Source organism: Octopus bimaculoides, chromosome 15 (genome assembly GCF_046866305.1).
Source record: "Octopus bimaculoides isolate indiv1 chromosome 15, ASM4686630v1, whole genome shotgun sequence".
NCBI lineage: Eukaryota > Metazoa > Mollusca > Cephalopoda > Octopoda > Octopodidae > Octopus > Octopus bimaculoides.
The window spans coordinates 31,695,561-31,722,390 of record NC_142942.1 but is presented as its reverse complement, the minus strand read 5'-3'; the positions used below and the strand labels follow the sequence as shown (position 1 = coordinate 31,722,390).

Sequence of the window (26,830 nt, the reverse complement as noted above, 5' to 3'; positions counted from 1 at the left end):
ATGATTTAATGGTCAAATTCTGTTGGGAAAATTTGTATAGACAAATATTAATTATCTCTGGTGGCAAATAGCATCATCACTGACCCCTCAGAGACAGCTCCTCATAAGTATGTTCCTCCATAAACCACTTTGCTTCACTTCACGGGGCTGGGGCTGGGGTCATCCCAAGTAGTTGATCCCAGAGACGTCATCATAGGTATAACTGACCAAGTCTATCAGTGCTCTCCATCGCTAGTGATCCCATGCCAGCCCCTCTGCATCCTTTTCAGGGGTATGCAGGGGTCCATTCTGATGTTGGTCAGTCTAGTTTCTTCTGGTCAGTGACATAGCAGGTTGAGGGTTCTTCTGAGAAAGTTGCTGGTCCTCTGCAGAACAGTTGGACGATGGGGCTGCCATCTTGGCATCAAGCCGATGTGCTGTGGCTCATATGTCACACACAACCAAAAACCACAATTCTCCAAGAGATTTAGTTGTAGCTGTGCTGTAACAATCCAAGCAAAGAGCAAAGCCAACAACACTGGGAGAAAATCACTCCTCACCCCAACAAACAGGGCAGCTTTTACCCACCACCTCAATTCCTGTAAGACCACCATCCATGAATTACAGCCCTCAAATTTCTTATTTCTTAAGTTACAGCAGATCCAAGACAAAAACAGAAGCTAAGTTATATGAAACTAATGGTATTAACAACAAAAAAAATATAACTAAAATTCCAACATACTTGTCAGTGTCCTCTTGTGCCACAGATATGTGGTAGGCTTCTTGCAAAGTTAAAACACCTTGGAACAGAGCTTTTGCTAAATCCAGATTTTTTCCCAATTCCTAGAAAATTAATGAATATTGTTAACGAAAAGCAAAAGTTAAGAAATATGCAAGTGTATAAATAAATATATATGTGTGTGTGTGTGTGTGTAAAAGAAATTAAAAAAGAAAAGTACACACACTTTACATAGTTTTGATATAATTTTTAATATATCGACCGGTTTCACTTTCCCTATTCATGATATTAAGGTTTACTTATCATGAATAGCGAAAGCGAAACCAGTCGATATATTAAAAATTATATTAAAACTATGTAAAGTGTGTGTACTTTCCTTTTTCAAGTGCAAGTTTGTTAAGTTTAAAACTTTCACACATTCTGCTGGCTGTTCCTGCATGTGATAAAATCATTATTCTCTTTCGTTATATTCCAACACTCCATTTGAGTGTTAAATAGAAGTTTTATCACCAAATATGTTAGACAGTAGTTCTATTGTTTCTTTAAAACAAACTTCATTGGGTTTTTGGGCAACATGAAACTACAGTAACATTCATACTCTAATGGATCTAATTTTCACAATAAAAATTCACTTTTTGTCCATCTGACCATGATTTGCAGTCTTGCTTAAAAATCTCCTCATACCTTCCGTAGTACGATGCAAAAGTTATACCCTCCTCTGGGTTATAATTGAATTCATTAATCAAGCTTGAAACACTGTCTGGTGAAAATGAACTTACCTCATTTTTGGACTTCTTTGAATATTGCCCCAATAATTGTTATTGTAGTTGTTGCTGTAATAGCTGCTTCTGCAGCTCTTGTTGCTTTTGCAATATACTATGGAAGCTAATAGGTCTTATTGACATGAACTTCACTCAACTCCAAACTCTGAACTCACTTGGGCCGTTACTATTTATACTTTACTTGGACCAGTCTATCTCATCGCACAAAAACCATTGAACATAAACTAAAGGTTCACTCAATACATATAGAATATCACAAAGATGCCGACCGAAATCTATTGTTTCACTTTTGTTTCCAAACCAACATCACTGAAAATAAATTTCTTTCCCAAATTCAGTTAATATACACAACAGTGTTAACCCATTTATTAGTTTTACAATAGGATGCCCTTCCTATTGTTAATCATTGAACTGTGAAGTAGAAAAGTGTTGTCAAGCAAGGAAGTGTTGTTTGGTTTGCTGCCATGATGTGTGCACCCATGTTTAACCCTTTAGCAGTCCAGTAATAAATCTTACCTCTACACTACACAATGCTGAACAGATACAATCAGCTGCAGCTTCATGGAGATTGGAAGGACAATCCTTGACTGACTGTAAAACAATATAAATTCACACATTAAAACAACCAATACACAGAAATGTAAATAATGTTAGGTATTACAAGGCTCGGTTTATTATCATTATCTTTATTACTAGCTGACCCCGTGCCATCAAAAAGGACGGCTAATTGTATTTTATATACAAAAAGGTGAAAAAAATCAAACAGCGCCTCAACTCTGTGTGTATGTGTGTGCATGCACATTCATGTGTACATATGTATACATTTATATGTATGAGTAGCACAGTCTGTAGCGAACACAGTTTTCTATACTTTGTCACAGCCCACTTCCTTCCTTTTTTAAGTGTGTCTGTTTATATATGTATGTATGTGTAAATGCACATGTGTCTGTAATTCTATTTTCTATGTATCTTTCTAAATAAACATACACAAACACATACACACTCACTCAACTACACAAACATTCACATTCCTCTCTTTTACATGCACACACATATACTCACACAGTTGAAATGCTGTTTGATTTTTGTTTCACCGTTGACTTTTCACAATCCCACTTCCATCGGTGGATCACCCATTCCTTTCTCATTCATATGTTGTGACGGAGAAATACACAAGAATATTACTATAGTAGATTATTATAGTAGAAGATACATGATGCTCTCTTTGCCACTTCCTCTCTCTCATTGCTATTACTTCCTCTCACTCCCTCTCAGTCATGGCTATTACTCTCACTACTTCTCCTTCACTGAATTACTATTTTCTCGCCTCTCCTTTCACCCCTACTGCATGATTTTGGACAAATATATATATATATATATATATATATATATATATATATATATATACATACAAATATATAAAAACACTATGCTCATTATTATATTAGGAGATTACAAAGACAGCAAGCTAGCAGAATCGTTAGCAGACCAGGAAAAATGCATAGCAGTTTTTCGCCCATCTTTATGTTCTGAGTCCAAATTCTAAAGAGGCAGACTTTACTTTTCATCATTTTTGGGGTCAATAAAATAAGTACCAGCTGAGTACTGGCATCGATGTAATCGACTTACCACCTCCCCCAAAATTTCAGGCCTTGTGCCTTTAGTAGAAAGGATTATTATTATCAGGGAGCATGGCTTAGTGGTTAAAGTGTTGCACTCATAATCTAGTGATTGTGATTTCAATTCCTAGACTGGATGTGCATTGTGTTCTTGAACAAAACACTTCATTTCACATTGCTCTGCAATCACTTCAACATCTGATGCATGATACATTGTGCACCTGTTCAGACAATGTTGATTTGATGAAAATAAAGAGAGCTAATGCACAGTACATACATTTGATCACTAGAAACAAATCATTTGTGCAGGTCGTTCGGCAAAAGCTGAACACTCATACGTTGTCTTCAAGAGGAGAGTCCATCATTATTAAGGGAATGAGCAGGTAGAACTGATAGCACATTGGGCAAAATGCTTAGTGGCATTTCATCTGTCTTTATGTTGAGTTCAAATTTTGCTGAGGTCCACTTTGCCTTTCACAGGATCGATAAAATAAGTACCAGTTGAACACTGGAGTCAATGTAATTGACTTTCCCCCTCCTACAAACTTGCTGACCTTGTGCTAAAATTTGAAACCATTATTATTATTATTATCATTTTCATCATCATCATCATTATGAGAGGGGTTGAATCAGTTGTCTATCTACAGTCTTCCAAGAAAGATCATAATTACACAACAACAGACATATTTTCTTCCTTTCCTCCATATCTCCAAGTGATTAGCCAACCATAACTTTCCCACCATTTTGCCCTATATTTCTTGGTCCTTCATGCTCTTCTTTTTACAAGGGTTCAGTGACCTTCCAAACTTCATCTACCATCTTTGGACAATTGACAGAAAAGTTTCATACCTTCACTTTCATTACATCACACACCATCTCTTCTCATCATCATCATTTACTGTCCACCTCCCATGCTGGCATGGGTTGGACAGTTTGACAGGAGCCTGCACTAGACTTCTGTATCTGTTTCAGCCGGGATTTTACAGCTGGATGCCCTTTCTAACACCAACCACCAAACAGAGTGGACTGAGTGCTTTTTATGTAGCACAAGCATAGGTGAGGTCAGTTTTGGCAAGGTTTTTATAGCTGGATGCCCTTCCAAATGCCAACCACAGATCAGAAATTACTCAGTGGATGCTAAACAACAACAGTAACAAGCTATTCATTACATTGCATTACATATCCTGTAGTCTGGCTGGCCACTGGAGCACCACTGATGACTTTACGACCAGATTCCTCCAGCCATCTCTGTCTCCTGCCTCTCGCATTGGCAAAACAACAGCAGCAATGACCAAATTCAGAACACTGTGGAAAGACACGAATATCTGTCACAGCTAAGATACTTACCAATACATGAAATGCTGTATGCAAAACTGCTGAGTTGACTATTTCCTCCTGTGAAACTGCATTTATATTGAACCAGCTTCCAAGACAACGAAAAATCTTCATTTGAAGCCGGGTCTCATACTGGTTATTTTTTATACATGCTGTCTGCAAAGAAGAAAATAAAAAGACAAAGAGAAAAAAATTTGCCATCAACAAATACAGGACAAGAATATATATGAATATAATGAATACATCATCATCATCATTTTACACCAACTTCCTTTGCTGGCATGGGTTGAACAGGTTGGCATGGTAGCAGCACATACCCAGGTGTACTGCTCATCAGTACAGGCTGAAGGACCACACCCCATTCACAAGATATTGATCGAACTCAGAAATTAAAGCTTGCGATGTAACCAAACACTATAAGACATTGTGCCCAGCACCAAACCACTTCTGCCATTCATCCAGGGAAATAGTCATGATTCCAATACCATGTATCATATCAGCGAAACACCTCTTACTTAGCCACAAGACGGTAGAAAGGGAATGTAGTTGATTATATGCTACACTTTAGGTGCAGGTGTGACTGTGTGGTAAGAAGTTTGCTTCCCAACTACATAGTTCAGGATTCAGTCCCACTGTGTGGCACCTTGGGCAAGTGTCTTCTACTATAACATCAGGCAAACCAAAGCCTTGTGAGTGGATTTGGCAGACGGAAACTGAAAGAAGCCCATTGTGTGCATGCATATGTGTGTGTGTTTATTCCCCATCACCGCTTGTGCTTATCTCCCCATAACTTAGTGGTTCAGTAAAAGGGTCCAATCAAAAAAGTACAAGGCTTAAAAAAAGTCCTGAAATTGATTCATTCAAGTAAAAACTTTTGAGGCGGTGCTCCAGCTTGGCTGCAGTCTAATGACTAAAACAAGTAAAAGATAAAGGGCCCCAGAGATAAAAACCAATCTTCATTGTTCTAACAATAACAATAATGATTCCAAGCATTAGAACAACACCAAAATTTGGTAAGGATGGGGAACAGTCATGAAATGGACTTCAGTCAATTTTATTGACCTTGGAAGGATGAAAGAGAAAGTCATTTAAGAGGAGATCTACACTTTTCATCACCATATTTCTGCCAAAAAATACTGCTTTTGTTTCAATTACTTTTGAAAATGGTGGAGAATTTAGTAAATAACATTGTCGTTATTAAGCTGGTGTTTGGAACATAAATTAACACAAAATTTTGATGGAAGATTTTGAATTTGTTCATTTTAAAAAGGAAAGTTGGTATCAGAGAATGAGTGGTTATCTCAGTTGGGTTGGTACCAAAAGGATGGAACACAAAATATAAAGAGATGTAACTCAATGCCAAAAACTATTTTATCTCTGGCATGCTACTTATCTTGACAATCCACATGGTTAGGGGTGGAGGGTACATACATACACAAGTCAATTTGATAGACATCAATACATGACAAGTACTTGAACTTATTTTAGTGACCCTCACCACAAAATGATGAAATGCCAAGATGACTTCAGTTGCACTTAAACTTAAGAACAAGACTAAATGCCATAAGACAAGACATTTTGTCTAATGCCTTGTGATTTGTGACAAATCCACATTTGAAGATTTTTCACAAGTAAATATCCTCAAATATTATTACAAATTGATTTTAGGGTCAAAGTGTTGTCATGTTCAATGAAGAATATAAGTAAAAGAACTCCAGATATGAGGATGGGCTGAAAAGTTCATAGGCTGACTATGAAGAAGTGATGCTAGGGCTGTGAAATCTTGAATGCATTCATTTCAATGCTTCTTATTAATAATGGCATTGTTTCTTTCCAGGTAAACTCACATCTGACTGTTCAAAGACTTCAAAAGTAACTAGTAGTGACTTCTCTTGAAAATGGGACAAAATTTGGCATCATGATGTAATCAAGTCACTGCAGAAAAATGATTTAGCCTCCAAGGATACCAAAGTGGAAAACACTGATCGTATTCACAACATGGTGACAGATGACAGGCGACTGACTATAAACCAAATAGCCAATACTATTAGCATATCCCATGAGAGAGTTGAGAATATCCTGCACAATGAATTTGACATGACAAAGGCTTCTGCTTAGTGGGTAGCATGTCTTTTGACATCTGATCAAAAGTGCACAAGGTTGATCACATCACAGGAAAATCTGGCATTGTTTGAGGCAGATCCAGCTGGTTTCCTTGAACATTTCGTCACCCAGGATGAGTGTTGGCTTCATTAGAGCCAGAGACAAATAGAAAATCCATGCAATGGAAATACCCACTCTTCACTTGCTCCAAAGAGGGCCAAGGTAGTTTTATCTGCAGGGAAGGTGATGACCTTAGTTCTTTTGAGATACAAAAGCCATGTTTATTGGTTATTTTCACCATCAATGGAGAGTGTTATGCCAACTTGCTGGAGCAGTTACAAAAGGCTATCAAGGTCAAACATCAGGCAAAACTGATGAAAAGCGTCTTGTTTCATGAGGACAATGCTCCAGCACACAAGTCCTTAGTTTGAATGGCTGCTGTGCAAGACTGTGACTTTGAACTGGTTGAACACCCTCTCCATTCTCCTGATTTAGTCCTATCTAACTATCATTTGTCCCCCAACATGAAACAAAACACTTGGCTGTGAATCAGTACTGTAGTGATGGTGACGTTATATCTTCTGTTGATGATTTTTTTTTTTTAACCAAGAGGATGAAAGCTTTTTCACTAATGGGATCCAAGCACTGCAAACATCGATGGAAGAAATGTGTGAACCGCAATGGTGACTGTTGAAATGTAAACCTCATGTGGTCACATTCCATGAGAATATCATGATAAGCCTGTGAAATTTTCAGCCCTACTACATAGGAATGAAAACCTGCTTGCACAATTTATTTACAAAAACTAAACAAGCCAACATTTTCCACATTTATACATCATATAACGCATTAATTAATTGATGCACAGCATGAACTAACAAGGGAGCAACTACACAAGATAGCTTTCAAGTGTGGGCTACTGAAAGGTGATCCTGAAGCTGGCTGAATAGAGTTACCCTCAGACCAAACAGCAGGCCTCAATATTTCAACAGGCAAGGACTCCATTTAGACAGTCAAGGATCAAAAGTTTACTTTACTTGCTACAAATAGTGAAATCTCTTTCTCAAATGACACCTTACTGTCTAAACAATTGCACACAGTAGATAATATAATCCAAGATAGACTATGTCTGACAAAAATAGATTAGTGGCTATAGCTATAATACATTTGATCATAGGTTAGCTCTGCTAGACAACATTAATTTATGACAATAACAAGAGAATAAAACTAATTATGAATGATTATATACTTACTAGAAGTTGTACAACAACTGGTGAGGTTTTGAGCAGATCGTAAGAGACTTCCATCCGTCTATTGGCACCAAGACGTAGAGCTTTACTACCGATCTACAGTAGGAAAGAATTAAAGCAAATGGAAATATCAGTATAATAAAATAATAATAATCTAATTACACCAAATATTAACACTAGTTAAACATCACTACGACATAGTAAAGAACTATAATAATTTACAGGAGTGGCTGTATGGTTAAGAAATTTGTTTCCCAACCACAAGTTTTTGGGTTTGATTCCACTCCACAGCACTTTTGGCAAAAAAGGTTATGTCTATCACCCAAAAAACATAGGAACTGAGTTTTGTTGATCTTTGCCTACATCAGATTTGTCCTAATGGTAATTTCCTGAGCAGCTATAATTAGTGCTTCAGTCTCTCATTTCAGGTTTTCATCTATCAGCCAGAGCCAATGTTTTTTTCATTTATTGATGTGTTGTTGTTTCTTCTCTTCTTGCATTCTCCAACGATTGCAGTAGTTTTGGGGGGCATCTCCAGCAGCCGATAGTATCCTTTCTTTACTCTGCACAACATAATTTTTCCACCCAAGTATCTATTGTAGTACTAAGTGTCTTCTGTATTTAGTAATCCTCTGCCTCCTTCCTGTCTTGGACGGTTGGGGAGACCTGTCAGTATCACTTTAGGATGGTATGTTTTGTGCATTGCAAACAGCTTTCTAGTTTGTCTATCCAAGTTCTGCAGCTTGACCTTTGTCCACTTCAGAAAGTGAATTCTTATTATTATAATTATTAGCAATAACTTACCAACATCAATGTTAGGTTTAAACAAATATGACACAGTATTCACTGATAAAGTAAAATAAAGAATAAAGAAAATCTTACCTCTTCGGGTAATACTGTCAGCACTTCCAGTAGAAACGGAAGCTGTTGTGCATTCTGTCCATATCTGAATAACAAAAATATCAATCACTCAATTTAGAAAATTAGTTCATTTGTTTTTTATAGCTTAATGAAGAGCAACATTTAAAACTGTTTATTGCAGGGCCTCTGACACTGGTAGCAAAAAGATCCCCAGATGAGAGACTTAGTCTAAAAGTTAAGACCATAGTAAAAGTACCTAAGGGCTGTTGGTGCTGCTAAACTGGTCAACAGACCCAGGTACACTTCATTCAACAAACATCTACAGATAGCTTGTTTGTAATTTCACTTACAAGATTTAATTGCAAGATCACATATGGTCCCTTCACTGTCTTTGAGAGGTCTTTCACCACACAGATATAGAATAACTAACATAATTTTTCTCTGAAGGCCTTTTGATGCTGAGGAAAAACATTACATATTGCTCCAGTTTGAACTTAGTATTATTAATGGTTTCAAGTTTTGGCACATTTTGAGGGAGGGGGTAAGTCAATTACATCGACCCCAGTGCTCAGCTGGTACTTACTCTATTGACCCCGAATGGATGAAAGGCAAAGTCAACTTCAGCAGAATTTGAACTCAGAACGTAAAAATGGACAAAATGCTGCCAAGCATGCTAATGATTCTGCCAGCTCACTGCCTTACTTAATTATTATTGTGGCCATTCATCAAACATCATTACCTCAAAGACACACATTGTGCCTTTAGATGAACCAAATTTGACATTACATACAAAAAAAAAGTACATCGTATTGGTTTTGATTTGAACTTCTGACAAGTAAAATGACTATAAATAACTAAAAGACAGAAGAAAGTATTGAAGTAAAGAAAAAAAAACCCATCCCCAAACATTCAGTTATAGATAGAAAAATCAAAAAGGTATCAATGAAACAACCAAGAAGTCACCAGTTTATTGCCTGTCACTGGCATTGCCCTGTGTCTCTGGTTATGACACTCTTCAGTCAACAGATACCTGCTATAGTTTACTGTCGTTAAATAAAGTTAGCACTTTAAGAATGATGACTGATTTGTTGGCCTGTAATATTTCCAGGGGAAAGATGTGGATAAATGTATGGTCTTGTGAACAACAGTGAAACCTCAACAAATACATTATTTATTCATTAAAACTATCCCTGACTCTAGTAGATATATCATAATTACCAAATGGCAATTAAGACCGGTTCCACTTGAGAAGGGAGATAATCTCAAGATTCAAGAATTCCTCAAAGTTGACGTAATTAAAGAAAAAGACAGGCTTCTTGTCCGAAGATACGAGGACAGATGTGGACACGTGTTTCTGGTTCTATAGATATCATCTGCATGACAATTGTCTGATATTACCTTCAGTAGCCAAGAGACTTAGGCTTATATAAAACAATAGTAGAACATACTTATGGTCTAGGTTATTTGCATAAATTAAACAAAAGTCAGCTAAGGGAAGTAACTCAGTGGCCAGTGACGTATTTGAACATAGACAAATACAATATTTTGCAAAAAATAATTAACAAGATATGTCTGTCTGATGAAACCTCATTGGATTTAAAACAATATTTTTAATTTTTGGAAAAAAATCTGTTATTTAATGATAATAACTAGAGTTGTCATTTGTTTATATAGAAATAATAAAATTGAATTGAATTTATCATTTTAATGATTAAATTATTTAATTATTAAACAATTTGCAGTATGGAAGGTGTTTATAAGCCATCTAAAAACACAAAAACTGTTAGATTCACTTCAACATTTAAATTTAATTTGTCAAAATATTTTCGTCACTTTGAAACTGCAACCTGTTTACTGACAAAATTCCGTCAGTGAACAGGTCAAAGTTTCAAAGCAACGAAAATATTTCGACAATTTAAATTTAAATGTTGAAGTGAATCTAACAGTTTTTGTTTGTTTTTAAATGGCTTATAAACACCTCCCACACTGCAATTAAATTTTATTATTTTGTTTCCATCTCTAATTTATATTACACACACACACACATATATATATATAATGTGGTCCAACGAATGTAAGATGTGATAATAAATGAAGTCTGTTAAGAATCCCCTGGGAATAGTTACAAGACAAATTTTGATAGTACTGAATCAAAAGGGTAATTAAGATGGAGCAGAGATTAGAATTGCAAAAGGAATATACTTAACACTTTAGCATTTAAACCAGCCATACTCGGCCAAAATATTCTACCTGTTTTATGTTCAGCCCTAGCCTCTCACATGTACCTCTACAATATTGTTCTAACATACACAAACACATCATCAAAATCTTAAAGCTAAAGGTTTAATGCCTGCTATGTGTGTAAAGACAAACAGAGGTGTAATTGTTTATGTCTTTGTATATCCTTATATGTCTGAGTATGCATGTGTGCTGTATATCCTTGTATACATGAATGTTCTATGCTATGGATGTACATATCTGTGTTGTTGAATATGGTTAGATGTATGTATAGACATATGTGTGAGTGTACATATGTTTGAAAATAAATGTGTATGTGGGTGTATATATATATGTGTGTATCTAGATATATACATAGTCCACCCATAAATGGAGATAAATGAGTACATGTATTTGTATACATATGTCTGTGTGTGAAGGTGATTCTAGAAGACATTGCTAGTAGTAGCAATAATAGGAAAGTATATACCAACCTCTCAATCAAATCCACAACCGCTCGCTTCCATGTTCCCATTTGTAATGCAAGATCAGCAACTGCAAGGGATAACTGTAAAAAAAAAAATTCAAAATTAAAGTTTGCGTGTGTGAGTATAGTTCTCATCATTTTACATCTCTTATCCATGCTGGTATGGGTTGAACAAGTCAGCTCTCACAGGTGGGTCATTTAGTGATAAATCATGCCCTCAACAAGACTATAAGGTACTCTCAACTTCACACTTTACAGGATGTATTGGATGTCTTTTTCCTGGCACTGGCATTAGAGAGACAGCCATATCCTCATCATGACTGAAGGGACCTCACAATTCCATGTCTCTGCTCACTCTTTACAGAATAAGAAGTGTGAGCAATAGAGGTATGAATAATAATGGTAGGAGGGTTATGTGATAGTGGCAGAAGTGATAGGAGTACTCAGTATTCGGAGATAGGAATGTATATTCAAGGCAATGTAACTGAGATGGCAGAGAGCTGACAGAAGTCTATGTGACCCAAGAGATAGAGCAATAACAGGCCCCAGGATGTGTGGAAGAAAAAGAATAAGAGTATACTGGCAGACAAAAAGAGATGAGGTAGTGATAGGAAGGGAGGGTGGAGGCACAGTGAACTGGACACAAGTGGTTGTGTACCAGTTATGCTACATTTGTACAGTTATAATACAGCAGCTGTTAAATATAATCACTGAGGAAACCCAACTCTCCATGAAAAATTTCAGGCACATGTTTTTGGTAAACAGGAGAATTTGACTTTCACCAAATTCCTTCATCCTACTTAATTATTTATATAATCTATACACTACACAATCTTAAATCCAAATAAACATTTAAAATTTAACAAAATATATCCATATTACAATATTCATTTTAACATTATATATAAATTTTTATAAATCAAAACTATTTAAATATAGGTACACAACTCAGAGGTATACAACTGGACACAATGTAGCCACCTACATACAAATAGCACACACTTTACATGTAAGTCTTATTAAAGATGTCAGAACCATATACTGCAATAAATCTCAAAACAAGTTTCTTTGGAGATAGTTTCTTTGTTTCTTGAATTTCATCATTCAAGATAGTTAGCACCTTTTAATACAGAATTAAGAAAACAAAAGATGTTTTAAACTGAAAGATGTTCAGTGGTGGAAGGTTGTGAAGAAACATTGTTAGGAATGTGGCACAAATCAATCCAAAGACCCAATCTTTGGTAATATTCCATTGCAAAAGATACCAGACTCCATTTGTTCCGATTTTAGCATCTTATCTTCATTCGAAAAACATTAATTCTTACATTCATACTTATTGCTGTGAGAGAGAGAATTCCTGATGAATGAGTAAGTTGTTAATCAGTCATTAGGATAGAAAAGAGGATAAACAACCTCAGTCATTATAGACACATAGGGCTGGTTTCCTAGTTTCCATGACATATACTCCCTGCTGGATGGGATGCTGGTCTGTCACAGGATTACTCATTTTTGCCATCTGAGGGGACTGTAGCAACATGAAATGAAGTGCTTTGCTCAAAAACACAACACATTGCTTGGTCCAGGAATTGAAATCACAATTTTACGATCATGAGTCCAACACCCTAACCACTAAGCCATACACCTCTACTGGCATTACATTTTAGAACGCACTACCATAGTTCATAAAGAAGCGAGATTATCCTGCCACAAATGGGTAAAGGGTAAGATACTGCTGCTGGGAGACAGTTCCTCAAGATGGTTAGGGTTAAGCATTGAAATCATGCAAGTAAAACTGGAAAAAAGAGACAAACATTACAACCAAGATGATTAAGTGTATAACAATAAGTTGTAAAACCAATCAATCAATGTTAGGAAGATATACCAACCTGAGTTACTATCACAGGTGCAGTGTCTGGATTTATTTTACTGGCATGGTTTAATAAGGAATCTCTTAAACACTGAAATATAAATGAAAATCAATCTTGAAACACAAGCCACTTCAACCTTCTCGAAATAGCAGCAAAAAAAAAAACAAAAAAAACAAAAAAACTCATTCACATCACACTCTAACATCATATGAAACAAGGAATACATTTGGCTATGAGGGCCCATGTAAGAAGACAATAGGATTATGGCAGGAGTACCTTAAGTTTACTGAATCAGAGATAACTTGGAGCTATAGAAAAACAACGTTTGTTGTTGCTGTTTAGTGATATACACTATTTCTAACCAAGTGACATAAAATGGTGATAATTCCTTGGCACAATCAGGAATTAGAAGAATCACATCATTGAAATCTTAAAGCTACAAGATAATTCAAAATAATGTGAATAAATAAGAATTACATTTGACAGAGTAGTCTGAATGCTAAAAGATTAAACCTATTTATAGTCTTGATGTGAACAAATTAACTAAAATCATTTATTTGTCAGAAATACAAGTGCACGCTTAGCTGTGTGGTAAGAAGTTTGCTTCCCAACCACATGGTTTCGGGTGTGTTACTTTGGGCAAGTGTTTTCTGCTATAGTTTCAGATCAACCCAAGTCTAGTGAGTGGATTTGGTAGACAGAAGCTGAAAGTAGCCCATCATATATGTGTGTATGTTTGTCTCCCACCACTGCTTAACAACCAGTATTGGTATGTTTATGTGCCTGTAACTTAGCAGTTCGGCAAAAGTGACTGATAGAATACCATGCTTTACAAAACATAAGTACTGGGGTTAATTCACTCAACTAAAATTCTTCAAGGCAATGACTAAAACAAATAAGATAAAAGATATGAGCTTGAAATGGTTAACATTTATGCCTTGGTTCACCAGCAGTTGTCCTGAAATACATATAGGGAGTCAAGAAGGGGAGACAAAAATGAATAGTGTAGCTAGTAAAGTGGGTACTTGTTGTGATGAGGTAACCAATAAAAGGTGTACTTACTGTGTGTGATGATGCTGGTAATTCATGAAAGAAACATTGTATCTGTAAAATAAAATATAGGCATTACTCACACACATCATCATTTCATTTAGCGTCCGTTTTGGGGTAGAAGGCTTGACTGGAACTGGTAAGCCAGTTCCAGTCTGTTTTGGCTTGGTTTCTACAACTGGATGCCCTTCCAAATGCCAACCACTCCAAGAGTGTAGTGCATACTTTTTATGTGTCACTGGCACAGGTGCCTTTTACGTGTCACCAGCACAGATGTCTTTTTCGTGTCACCAGCACAGATGTCTTTTTCGTGTCACCAGCACAGATGTCCTTTACGTGTCACCGACACAGATGTCCTTTACGTGTCACCGACACAGGTGCCCTTTACATGTCACCAGCACTGGCCAAGACTACAATTTCACTTGGCTTGATGTGTCGTCTCAAGCACAGCAAATTGCCAAGGGTCTCGATCACACAGGCATTTGTGTATGTGTGGCTGAACATATTTTACTTTTTCTAATATCTAGGGAAAACAAGATGACATAGTCAAATCTAAGATTTGTTCAGCTATCCTTTTGAGAAGAAACATATCAATGTGTAAAAACCAACCAAAATACCAAATCAACAGGTTATATTAAACCCTTTAGCATTTAAACCATCCATATCCTGCCCTAATATTCTACCTGTTTCATGTTCAGACCAGACAGATCTGGCTTCTCACATTTACTGTACAATGACTATCTAAAAATAAACAATCACATCATAATTGTCTTGAAGCTACAAGATAATGAATGATAGATTTAAAACAATGTGAATAAATAAGCATTACATTTGACAAAGTAATCTGAATGCTAAAGGGTTCAATCTGTGTTTGCATAGATCTAATACAGTTTGCTTTTTTACTTTGTCTTAGTGTTTTCTATTCTCTTGCCGTACACACACACATATAATTTTAATGTCTACTTTTCTATGCTTACAATGAGACTAGATATACATCTCTGACATATCTACATAGTTCTAACAAACAATGGCTGATATTTTGACCAACACTGTTCCAATAGTCAATAACCCATCACATGTTTATATTGCAGAGAGATACCTTCATTACTTCCCCTGATTGATGACACATCTCTCTCTCTCTCTTCCTGAGTGTCTCTCTCTCTCTCTCTCTTCCTGAGTGTCTCTCTCTCTCTCTTCCTGAGTGTCTCTCTCTCTCTTCCTGAGTGTCTCTCACTCTCTCTTCCTGAGTGTCTCTCTCTCTCTCTTCCTGAGTGTCTCTCACTCTCTCTTCCTGAGTGTCTCTCTCTCTCTCTTCCTGAGTGTCTCTCTCTCACAAACATTTCTTCATATTTAAGATCCCACAAATGTTTTACAGTTAAAATTCCCTTAAAGGAAAAGATGGAAGACACCAGCGAATATAGTCATCAGAAATGTGGAACAGTGAATCTAATGTGGAACACCTTTTAGTGACATAATATATATATAGTTAGAGAAGTGACTGAAATCATGGTGTGGATGAGATCAAGAACCATTGTGTTTATACAATTGCATTGAATAGTTGACCCCAGTTCTTGGATAGTGGTTATTCTACTGACCCCTGGTAGATAGGAACGATAAATTCAACTATCATTTCATCCACCATTAATGGTACCAATCCATAAATGTCTTTTTGATGGGAAATATAGTAAAAAAATAACTGACCCCAGTATTTGACTGGTACAGTAGAAAGTCGTAAAACACAAACCTTTGTCCTCATTGTTTGAGCAGCAAAATAACAGGATTCAAGATCTCGATTGACAGTCAGAAGTTGGTCCGCAACTTGCCATGCAAAAACCTATAGGAAAGGAAAGAAATTGAAGAAATTTGAAGAATAACGAAACTACATTCCTTCCCCACCCCAATACAAAAAGCACAAAGAATTTGTTGTTTAGCACCAAGCTATTCCTGACCAAGTGGATCTACAATCAAAGACACAGACACCAACAGAGCTCCAAATTTTAACAGGTTTACAAGGTGAAAAATGTGGCCAGCTGATTCGCATTGACCGTATATACTGTATTTGATTAGTCATTATCATCATTTAACATCTGCTCTCCATGATGGCATGGGTTAGACAGTTCAACAGGATCTGACAAGTCGGAGAAACATTGTACTCCAATGTCTGTCTTGACATGATTCCTACCAGTTGGATGCCCTTTCTAACATCAACTAATTAACAGAGAATAACAGATAGTTTTTTTTTCTTTTTTTCATGTGGCACCAACATGAGTGAGGCTGTCTTGCAATTTTCAAGACTAGATACCATACAATTTTCATGTATGGTATCAACCAATTAACAGAGAATAACAGGTAGTTTTTTTTTTTTTTCATGTGGCACCAACACGAGTGAGGCTGTCTTGCAAATTTTCAAGACTAGATACCATACAATTTTCATGGTATCTACCACAGTATAATGTGTTCTAACAGTGCATCCACATTTAAGTGGGGATAAATATTACCTCTAGGAGAAAGTTTGTGATAATTTTAGGCATAGAGAGGGTATAAAAGTATGATGAAAAGAACAGATTTATAGTTGTGATGTAGCGAAGAAAGAATCACTATTGGTGCAGGAGGTGAGGAAGGGTGAAGGGAAAGGGAAGGGATCAGAATCGATAATTAAGGGGTTTGAATCAGAAATGGTATCATAAATTGAGTTAGAGTGAATGGTACAATAGACTGAAGAGTCAAAGGTGGAGCACTAAGCGGTGTATAAATGCAATGTTATTACCAGTTTGAATATGCCAGTGACAGGTTCTAACTCCACTGATTAGTGCTACCAGCTGACATACACCGACTAGAATAAAATAAGAGAGATTGTCTCTATCAGCTTGCAGCATCACCATCTGGTTTCTGTGACGGAAGAGGAAATAACCATTCTGAAATGCTTGCACCTCACAGTCTGGATAGGTGGCACGTGAGCTGATTTAAGTGTATTTACACCATTTGTCAACAAACTTGTTTATGAGTTTGAACCTGCCACTGGCATATTAGAATTGATAATAACATTGCATGAAGAGTCAGAGTCAGTAGTAAACCACATTAAGGAGTTGGGAGGGTCAAAGATTGTGTATACTGACTCCACAGCCTCAGGTTGTGTGACCTAATAAAAACTCCCTTGACGGTACATGAGTATATGAGTGAGCATGCGTAAATGGATACATTTACATTTCTTTTTGAAAACTGTAGCTTATACCATGATTCAGACAGACAAATTCATTGATACTAACACAACATAATTCAACATTATTCAAGGAATGGACTAATCCAAAAATGGACTATGCTGTGTATTAAATATAAAAGAAACAACATATTTTATCTTCCAGGTCCTACCCTGACAAAATGCCGTTACCTTTGGTACCAAGCAAAATATATTGAAAACAGAGCTACTATATCTTAAACTATTTTTATCAGAAATAACTATTTTGTAGCTAGAAATCATTAGTTTTAGCAGCTACCACAAGCTAAATACCCCTAGACAGGTTCCCATTTCATTGATGCTTTGTCGTTGACTGGCTTTTGTAACCAATCACATTGTAATAGAGTCACTCAAAGTTTATCTAGCAGTAATAAGACACCCTTTTTTGTCAGATGTAACAGCTTTACAAGCCATTACAATTTCAACAGTTAAATCATGCTACACATCTCTAGACAAGTCACCATGCACAGCATTTTAGTTAGATTCAACAGCTTTAACATGACAAGCCATTGTAGCTTCTGAAGCTGCTACAAGCTACATATATTTGCACAGAACACCCAGTTCGGCAAATCTCCCTCATATTACATCCAACCATCTTAAAAAAGAACAACATGTTGGACATTATGGTTCAAAATATAAAAGAGGTGGTGGTCATGGATGGAACACCTTTGATCATAAGTCTACAGGATCAGGGTTAGCCTACAGTGAAACAAAATACAAATATCTAATAGTAGCAAGGTGCAGCAACTGCATATCAATGCAGTAGTGTCAGTGTCTATACATAGTGGTATATCTGCAAACACACACATTTATACACGAATGTATGTATATACAGCCACATTGATTACATAGGTGTCTATACAAATAGGTTATTATACACACAAACACGAATAGATATACACACAAATGTATGCATGTGCACCTATACAGTTATTATAGGCATGAGTACAAGCATGTATAGACAAAGATGAATATACTTATAGGTTATTATAGACATACGCATGCTGATAAATGTATGAATATATATGTATAATATATACACACATACACGCATGCACACACTAGTTATATACGCAGGAGTTAACATACTTATAAATGTATGTACATACTAATTATAGACACATGTACTAACATATATGGACATACTCAAATATATGTATAGACCCACATAGATGTAAGCACATACAAATCATCATAGGGACAAGCACTAACATATCTACACAAAATCATTAATGTATACTCCCACATAGATGTAAGCACATACAAGTCATTATAGACACAAGCATTAAGATATATACACACAATCATAAATATATGTATACACCCACAGAGACATAAGTACATACAAGTTAATACATGCACTAACATATATATACATATATTCATAAATACAGATGTATGAATATACAGATTATAGATACAAGCACCAACATGTAATGGATGTGTGTGTGTGTGTGTGTGTGTATAGATTTGTGCAGCCTGTGTTTACTCAGGCTTCTACATAAATATGCAGGGTCACAGCTCACACCATATATTCTCACAACACATACATACAGGCAGTACATTGTTACATATACACACTCTTTAAATACTCATACTTTCACAGTAACACAGACACACCCACACAACTACACATCTATATTCAACATATGCATACATCCAGTCACCATTTACAAACAAACCCATATACACATATCCACAAATAAACACACACTCACACTTATTCACAAATATACACACATACATGTCATGGAGCTGATAGTTATGACATACAAATCAGAAGATTATTCTTGTCAAATCAAATCATAAAAAGCCAACATCTGACAGAAGAGAGTGATAACAGCATTCAGATGATGCTGAAGTGGGTGGGGGTGGGGGATAAAGTAATGGCTATTAGCAGAAACCAGGGACATAATTCAACCAAAATAATTTTGACCCAAATCTACAATCGGCAACCAACGGTGACTTTTCAAAGAGAAATAATACTATTATCAACTTGATGGTCATTATTTCAAGTACATTATTCAAAGAACCATACAAGGCATGCACTAGTCTTTCTTCCTTTAAAAAATAAAAAATAAAATAAAAACTTTCCCCTGTTAGCATTTGACCTTTTTACTTGTGTGTGTGTGTGTGTGCCTGTAAACTTACAGACCATGTGAAACTGGTATCATTTGAATGCCACTTGCTGGTTGTTTGGCAGATAAATATTAAAACACTGCCATTCCAACTTCACATTTTATTTATTATTTTTTTTTTTGCATATATTAAATTCTGTTTTAGCTTCACTGGAGTTGCACTCTCTCTCTCTCTCTCTCTCTCTCTGAATCTCCCTCTTTTCATTCACTTACCAATCCAAACTCTAATAAATAGAAGCCAAGAGGGAATTAATAGATGTTGAAGCCACCTAAAATGTGACATAGGTAAATTTAAAAACTCAGTCTTCAAAAGTTCAACAACAATAATAACAATTTCTAATATAAGCGCAGGAGTGGCTATGTGGTAAGTAGCTTGCTTACCAACCATATGGTTCCAGGTTCAGTCCCACTGCGTGGCACCTTGGGCAAGTGTCTTCTACTATAGCCTCGGGCCGACCAAAGCCTTGTGAGGGGATTTGGTAGATGGAAACTGAAAAGAAGCCTATCATATATATGTATATATATAAGTGTGTGTGTGTGTGTTTGTCCCCCCAACATCGCTTGACTGGGGGTCAATTTGCTCGACTAAAGGCGGTGCTCCAGCATGGCCACAGTCAAATGACTAAAACAAGTAAAAGAGTATAAGCAAGAGGCTAGGCAATTGGAAGTGGTTAAGGGATGACAGTCGATTAGATTGACCCCAGTACTTTATTGCCAAAGCTGCCCTCAGGTGATACTGATATAGAAAGAATTAACTATATACACCAATACATTATCAGATGCTCTACTGATTCTATTAATCCACAGTCCTGAAAAGGAAAAAGGCAAAGCCAACCTCGGCAGAATATAAACTGAGACCATAAAACCAGAAAGAAATGCTGCAAAGTATTTTGTCTGAGATGTTAATGATTCTACCTGCACGCTCTGTTAATAAATTGTAATTTAAGCACAAAGTGACATTTCATGGATGAAGTTAATCACTGGTACTTTATGGACTGTGGAAGAATAAAACACAAATTCTATCCTTGTCTTTTATTTTTTGCTTGTTTTAGTTATTTGACTGTGGCCATACTGGGGCACCACCTTGATGGGTTTTAGTCAAACAAATCAACCCTAGGACTTTTTTTTAAGCCTATTATTTATTCTATTGGTCTCTTTTGCCAAACTACTAAATTATGGGGATGTGAACACACTAACACCAGTTGTCAAGTGGTGGTGGAAGGCAAACACAGGCACATTCAAAGCAGTTTGTCAATGGCCCTTCAGCAACAACACACCCTGATAAGCTCAGTGACTACTACTAAATTCAGGCCATGACAGACAAAAGGGATGTTCTTGAAGCCGAGGATTTTAAACTTATGGAGACAATATTTACGTATCACCTGAGGAAACACAACTAGATCTCACAATGCAGGGAAACAGTTGCATAATCAAGTACCTGCACACCTAGAGAATTACATTGTGTGGAAACAATTGTAGTGATTTAAAAATATGTGTCCAACCATACCCCTTCATGTTGGCTCCAATTTTTTCAATTATATATATATATATATATATATATATATATATAAACACAATGCTTCTATCAGTTTTCATCTACCAGATCCACTCACAAGTCTTTGGTCAGCCCGAGGCTGTAGTAGGAGACACTTACTCAAGATGCTACACAGTAGGATTGAACCCAAAACCATGTGGTTGGGAAGCAAGCTTCTTACCACACAGCTACACCTGTGCCCATGTTAGTAGAAATGAAATTGAAAACATAGAAGGGACCCAAATATATCCTGGTATGTTGATGCCATTTCAATGAAAGTTTAATATTACCAATTTCTTGGAGATGTTCCATAAGTGTGGTTCATAGCTGTCTAGTAAAACGAATGGGTGACATCATGTAGACTGTTACTGCCAAATGGATACATGTTGGTGATTTCTAGATCTATTTCAGTCAATTAAAACTGGTGAGCAAAATGTGTCAGTATGTGCAAGTTGATTTTTGGGAACAGGCACTCTTCATAAGCAGGTCTGGTACTACTTACATGTATTTGCAGCAGCATTCAATTAAAGTGGGTTGAGCCAGCTCTGACCAATAATTTCACCATGTCCCTCACAAATGCTGACCACAACTGGTGGTCAGCCCTAATGTCCCAGCAGGCAAAGTAATGCTTCTAGCTACAGCCCAAATATGCAGCTTGCAAATTTGACAAATGCCCAACCGGGAGACAAGTCAGAGAGCACGGATGCCACAATCATAGTCATCAGTCATTGATGAAGTGTAGAGTCCATGCCCCAAACATCAAAGCTGGTCTGGTGGTGAGTAGTCATCAATTTCTATTTGAAAAACCAGCCCTCAAATTCTCCACAGTAGTTTCACTGCATTTTGTGTTGGGTTTTAACAATTCTATAAAGCCACATTATTTGTTGATTTGTTTTGTATGGTTTTTCCATGATAGCATGGGTTAGCTCAGTGATTCTCAACCATTTTTTGTTTCCTAGGGACTCCCGTTGATTCCTATTTTACTTGCATGAACCCTCCTAGTCATTTGATGCTTTAAAAAATCCTATTATATTTCTATAATTATATATTATAAGAAATAATATCTAAAAAATTGTGGGAATATTTTGTGTATTGTAGAAGTATAATCAATTGATTGCTGATAGATTTTAACACTGGAATCTTATGACCCCAAGGGTCATATGGACCCTGGTGGAGAACCACTGGGTTAGATGAATACTTGTTACTGAGCCATTGTTTTATGACCAGATGCACTGATTGCTGATAATCCTTAACTATTTTTCAAGTAAAGGAGTTTTTATTCCACTCATTTTCAAAAGAACAGAGTTAGCAAACAAGTTTTTGACAGGAAACAACATAATGTCACCAACTTTTAGCTCAACACTTTCATGCAAGACATAGAATGTAAACATTCACAAACACACACACATTGATCTTCCATACAGTTCATGTTTACAATGCATTGGTTGGTATGAGGCTATAACAGAAGACACTCGACCTAGGTGCTAAGCAGTGAGATGGAACTTGAAACCATGGGGTAACATGCCCAAAGTGGGACTGAACGCAGAACCATATGGTCGGGAAGCAAGTTTCTTGCCACACAACCACACCTAAGCCTATATATACTGTTTAATGAACTGATGGTCTTGAAACAAAAACTAAAATCTATCATAATGAACAGAACTTTTTTTTACCATTAACTTGTTTTAGTCATTGGACTGTGGCCATGCTGGGGCCTTGAAAGGTTTATTTAAGAAATTCATCTTAGTACTTATGCTTTTTATTTTTTTTATGAATCTGATATTTATTCTATAGGTCTACTTTGCTGAACTGCTAAGTTATGATGAGCTGCTAAACATCAACTAAACTCACTCGTATAGCATTGGCCACCTATAGCAGAAGAGACTTGCCCAAGGAGCCATGCAGTGGGATTGAATCCAAAACCACACGTTTGCAAAGTGAGCTTCTTAACCACACAGCCTTGCCTGAAGACAAGTGTGAATATTCAGAAGGCTGGTAACAAAAATGCTATTTAAGAAAAGCCCTGACATTTGTGGTGATAAGACATTTATTGATCATAAATGAGGAAAGATATTCACCATCACTGGCTCGAGAGGGGTGACTATATTACTTTTGGTTTACAAATATTTAGTAGCAGCAAGAAACCAGGATTAAATGTCAAGTATAAGATTTATTCCTGGCTAATTGTTCTACTTATCCTCCAGCTGAACTTGTGATCAAAAATAATCTTTATACAATGCACTTCTCCTAAAATGTGATATTATTAATTCAATCAGGTGACCAAACCACCCTTTGATCACAGAAAACTAATTATAAAGACATTTTCTTGAATGGTACATTTGTAGCAGTGAACAGAATGGCATATACATATATTTATTATTATATTTGTGGATGGTCGTATTTTGCCAAATGAAACACATGCACAATATATTTGGCCTTCACTTCAGCTCAATTTTAGTTTCTTTATCAGTTCTTTTCAAGACAAAATGGAATAAGCAGAACAAGAGACATGTGGGATAGAGTCGCTGAAGAGGTCACAGGATGTGTAATGAAAGAACTTTGACAAAGAAACTAAAATGATAATATTAAAGCTGAAGTGAAGACCGAATATATAGTGTGTGTGTTTAATTGGCAAAATATGACCATCCCCAAGAATAATATCTGTTTCAACACATGATTTTCACATCAAGAATCTTGCAAAGCAAATACAGAAACATACATATACACACAAACACACACATATAGTTACATAATCAACTTCAGGAATTGCCTGGTACTTATTTTATCAATCTCTATTTATCAAATGCTAAAGTTCACCAAAGGCACTAAATACCATAAGGTAGTTTTGTTTAACAAAAGCAATTCATACATATGCACTTATTATCATCATTTCACATCCAACCTATTCTGGAATAGATTAGATTGTTCATCACCCTCCAAGTCAGTTTGGAGTTATTGTCTTCCTAGGCATGGCTGGGAGACCACAACTCACTTGTACTTTATACTGCAGCATGCTTTCTATGACTGGGTGTTCTTCATACCACTAACCACTTTACAGAATGTATTGGGCACATTTTTGAGAAGACTAAAGAATTCCACTCAACCTTACAATATTTATGCTTCTTTTTGTCATCCATTTTATAGAATGCACCGGATACATTTTATCATGGCACCAGTAGAAGTGAAGTTGCCTTGTACTCTGCAACAAAGAAGAGGATCTTCACTGCTTATGTTGTCTCCATTTATCCAGGGCTATGTGACCAACAGAGTGGGTAAAAGAGATGGTAATGTAGAAGATGAACTAGAGTGCAAGGGAGAAAGGAGAAGTATGAGAGAGAGAGTGAGAGAACAGTAAAGGAGAACTGAAGAGAGAGAGACAGTAACAGCAGGGTGTAAGGGGAGAGACACAAATAGTAGCTACCTAATTGCAAGTAAAGGAGCAATTATGACAGTTATACAAATATTCGGTAGAAAGAGAGTGGTCTGAAAGGGGAGCCTTGAGCAGTAGAGAACGGTATTGGTGTAGGGGAGGGTACAAGTGTAGGCTAGTTGAGATGTTAATGGTATAATGGTAAGAGAATGATGGATGTAAAATAAGTGACAGCCATGGTTCCATCCCAACCTCTCCTCTCTCCCTCTACATCATCATTTTAACATCCACTTCTCCATGCTTGCATGGGTCAAACAGAGATTACTGAGGGATATTTTGTATGGTTGGATGCCCTTCCTGTTGCCAACCCTCACCTGTTTCCAAGCAAGGTAATACTGAACATGCTTTTTCAGAATATTGAAAATTAATGGCACTGCTTGTATGATGGTGACATTCATTTACAATTATCACATGTGGCCAAGACAAGGACACACACACACAATGGGCTTCTTTGAGGCTCTGTCTACCAAATCTACTCTACTTTGGTTAGCCTCATGCTATAGTTGAAGACACTTGCCCAAGGTGCCATGGAATGGGACATTAGTCAACCTAAGGCTATGGTAGGTGACATTTGTCCAAACTGACACATACAAACATAGAACTTGGAACCCTGTGGCTGTAAAGTAAACCTCTTAACTATATGCAGATGTTTATACACACCCACACACATCTTTCTTTATCTTTTAGTGTTTTTCTTTTTCTTTGTTTCAGTCATTAGACTCTGACCGTGCTGAGGCACCACCTTGAAGAATTTTTAGTCGAATGAATCAACCCCTGTACATTTCTTTTTAAAGCTTGGTACTTACTTATTCTATTGGTCTCTTTGCTAAACCACTAAGTTACGCATATATATATATATATATATATATATATATATATATATATATACATATATATATATATATATATATATATACATATATATATATATATATATATATATATATATATATATATATATATATATATATATACACACACACACACATATACACTATAGTAAATATGAGGGTAAATAAATTAAAATAATTTATTACCAGTGGTTAGCATGCATAAATAAAAATCATAAGACAGAACATATTTTTAGAAATAATACATTTCTAAATCTCTCAGAGAGATTTATGCAGTAGTGATACGATGAAGTAGTTGTATGCTGTCAACTTAATGTGACAGTCCCCTGAAGGGAATAATACTACTGTTGGTTAGACCTAGGAAGCTGCACCGCTTCCTGTCGCCCTTAACACATTTCCTGTGTCCTTATGTTTTTCTCTTATCTCCGACAAAAGCCTTTTGGTACGAAATCAATGAGGACTTTGCTTTTGCGACACCTGAGTCGGAGGAAGGAGGCAGATGTGAGGTAATAGTTTTTCACCCACATTGAGAAGTTAGTAGCAACGGTGGAGATCTTCGTGTGTGCTTTCTCCACCACGGGGCAAAAAGCTTTGAGGTGGTTTAAGGTGCCCCCACAAAACACTTCTGCTTTTTTTCCTTCTATAGAAACTGGCATCTGTTTGCATTCTCTAAAATAGAAAAGATCGGGAATGCGATTTATTTCTCCTGGAGAAACTAGTACCTGAAATTAACTAATTCATTTTTAGTTCATTCTAGTGTCATAACAGCGTGCCTCATGAATTCTCTTTTTCATGGTTTGGGTTTTAACTGGCCTTTTTAGCATGTAAGGAGTGCTGTCAATGGCCTTGCCTATATGTGTAAAAATATTTTATACACTCTTATTTATATATATATATATATATATAAGAGTGTATAAAAGTTCTACACTCTCTGAGTGGTTGGCGTTAGGAAGGGCATCCAGCTGTAGAAACTGCCAAATTAGATTGGAGCCTGGTGTTGCCATCCGGTTTCACCAGTCCTCAGTCAAATCGTCCAACCCATGCTAGCATGGAAAGTGGACGTTAAACGATGATGATGATGATGATGATGATTATATATATATATATATATATAAATTTAAACACAGTGTGATGTTACACAACAGGGTTGTCTTTGCCAAACAACTCAACTAGTTCTGTCTGGTCATTACTGACTTACCAATAGTCTTAGACCAGACTAAACTAGTTGCTCTTTGATTTATTCTGCAATGAAGACCGCCCCCCATGGTTTAACCTCTACTCACAGTGAGATTAAATGTACGTTTATTAGACATGTATATAAACATCTTTTTGTCTTGTTTCAGTCATTAGAC

At 36.4% G+C, this 26,830-nt stretch overlaps 1 protein-coding gene across 1 annotated transcript in view; it reads right to left on the bottom strand.

Moving 5' to 3' along the window:
• Positions 1-26,830, bottom strand: part of LOC106869380 (transportin-3) — a 73,726-nt gene that overhangs the window by 24,012 nt on the left and 22,884 nt on the right. Inside the window, exons 2-10 of the mRNA XM_014915102.3 lie at positions 16,035-16,124; positions 14,303-14,344; positions 13,259-13,330; positions 11,380-11,453; positions 8,690-8,753; positions 7,811-7,903; positions 4,467-4,610; positions 2,017-2,091; positions 722-822 (exon numbers count right to left, since the gene is read on the bottom strand). Of these exons, the coding sequence (XP_014770588.1) occupies positions 722-822; positions 2,017-2,091; positions 4,467-4,610; positions 7,811-7,903; positions 8,690-8,753; positions 11,380-11,453; positions 13,259-13,330; positions 14,303-14,344; positions 16,035-16,124 (755 nt within the window). The remainder of the gene's footprint in view (positions 1-721; positions 823-2,016; positions 2,092-4,466; positions 4,611-7,810; positions 7,904-8,689; positions 8,754-11,379; positions 11,454-13,258; positions 13,331-14,302; positions 14,345-16,034; positions 16,125-26,830) is intronic.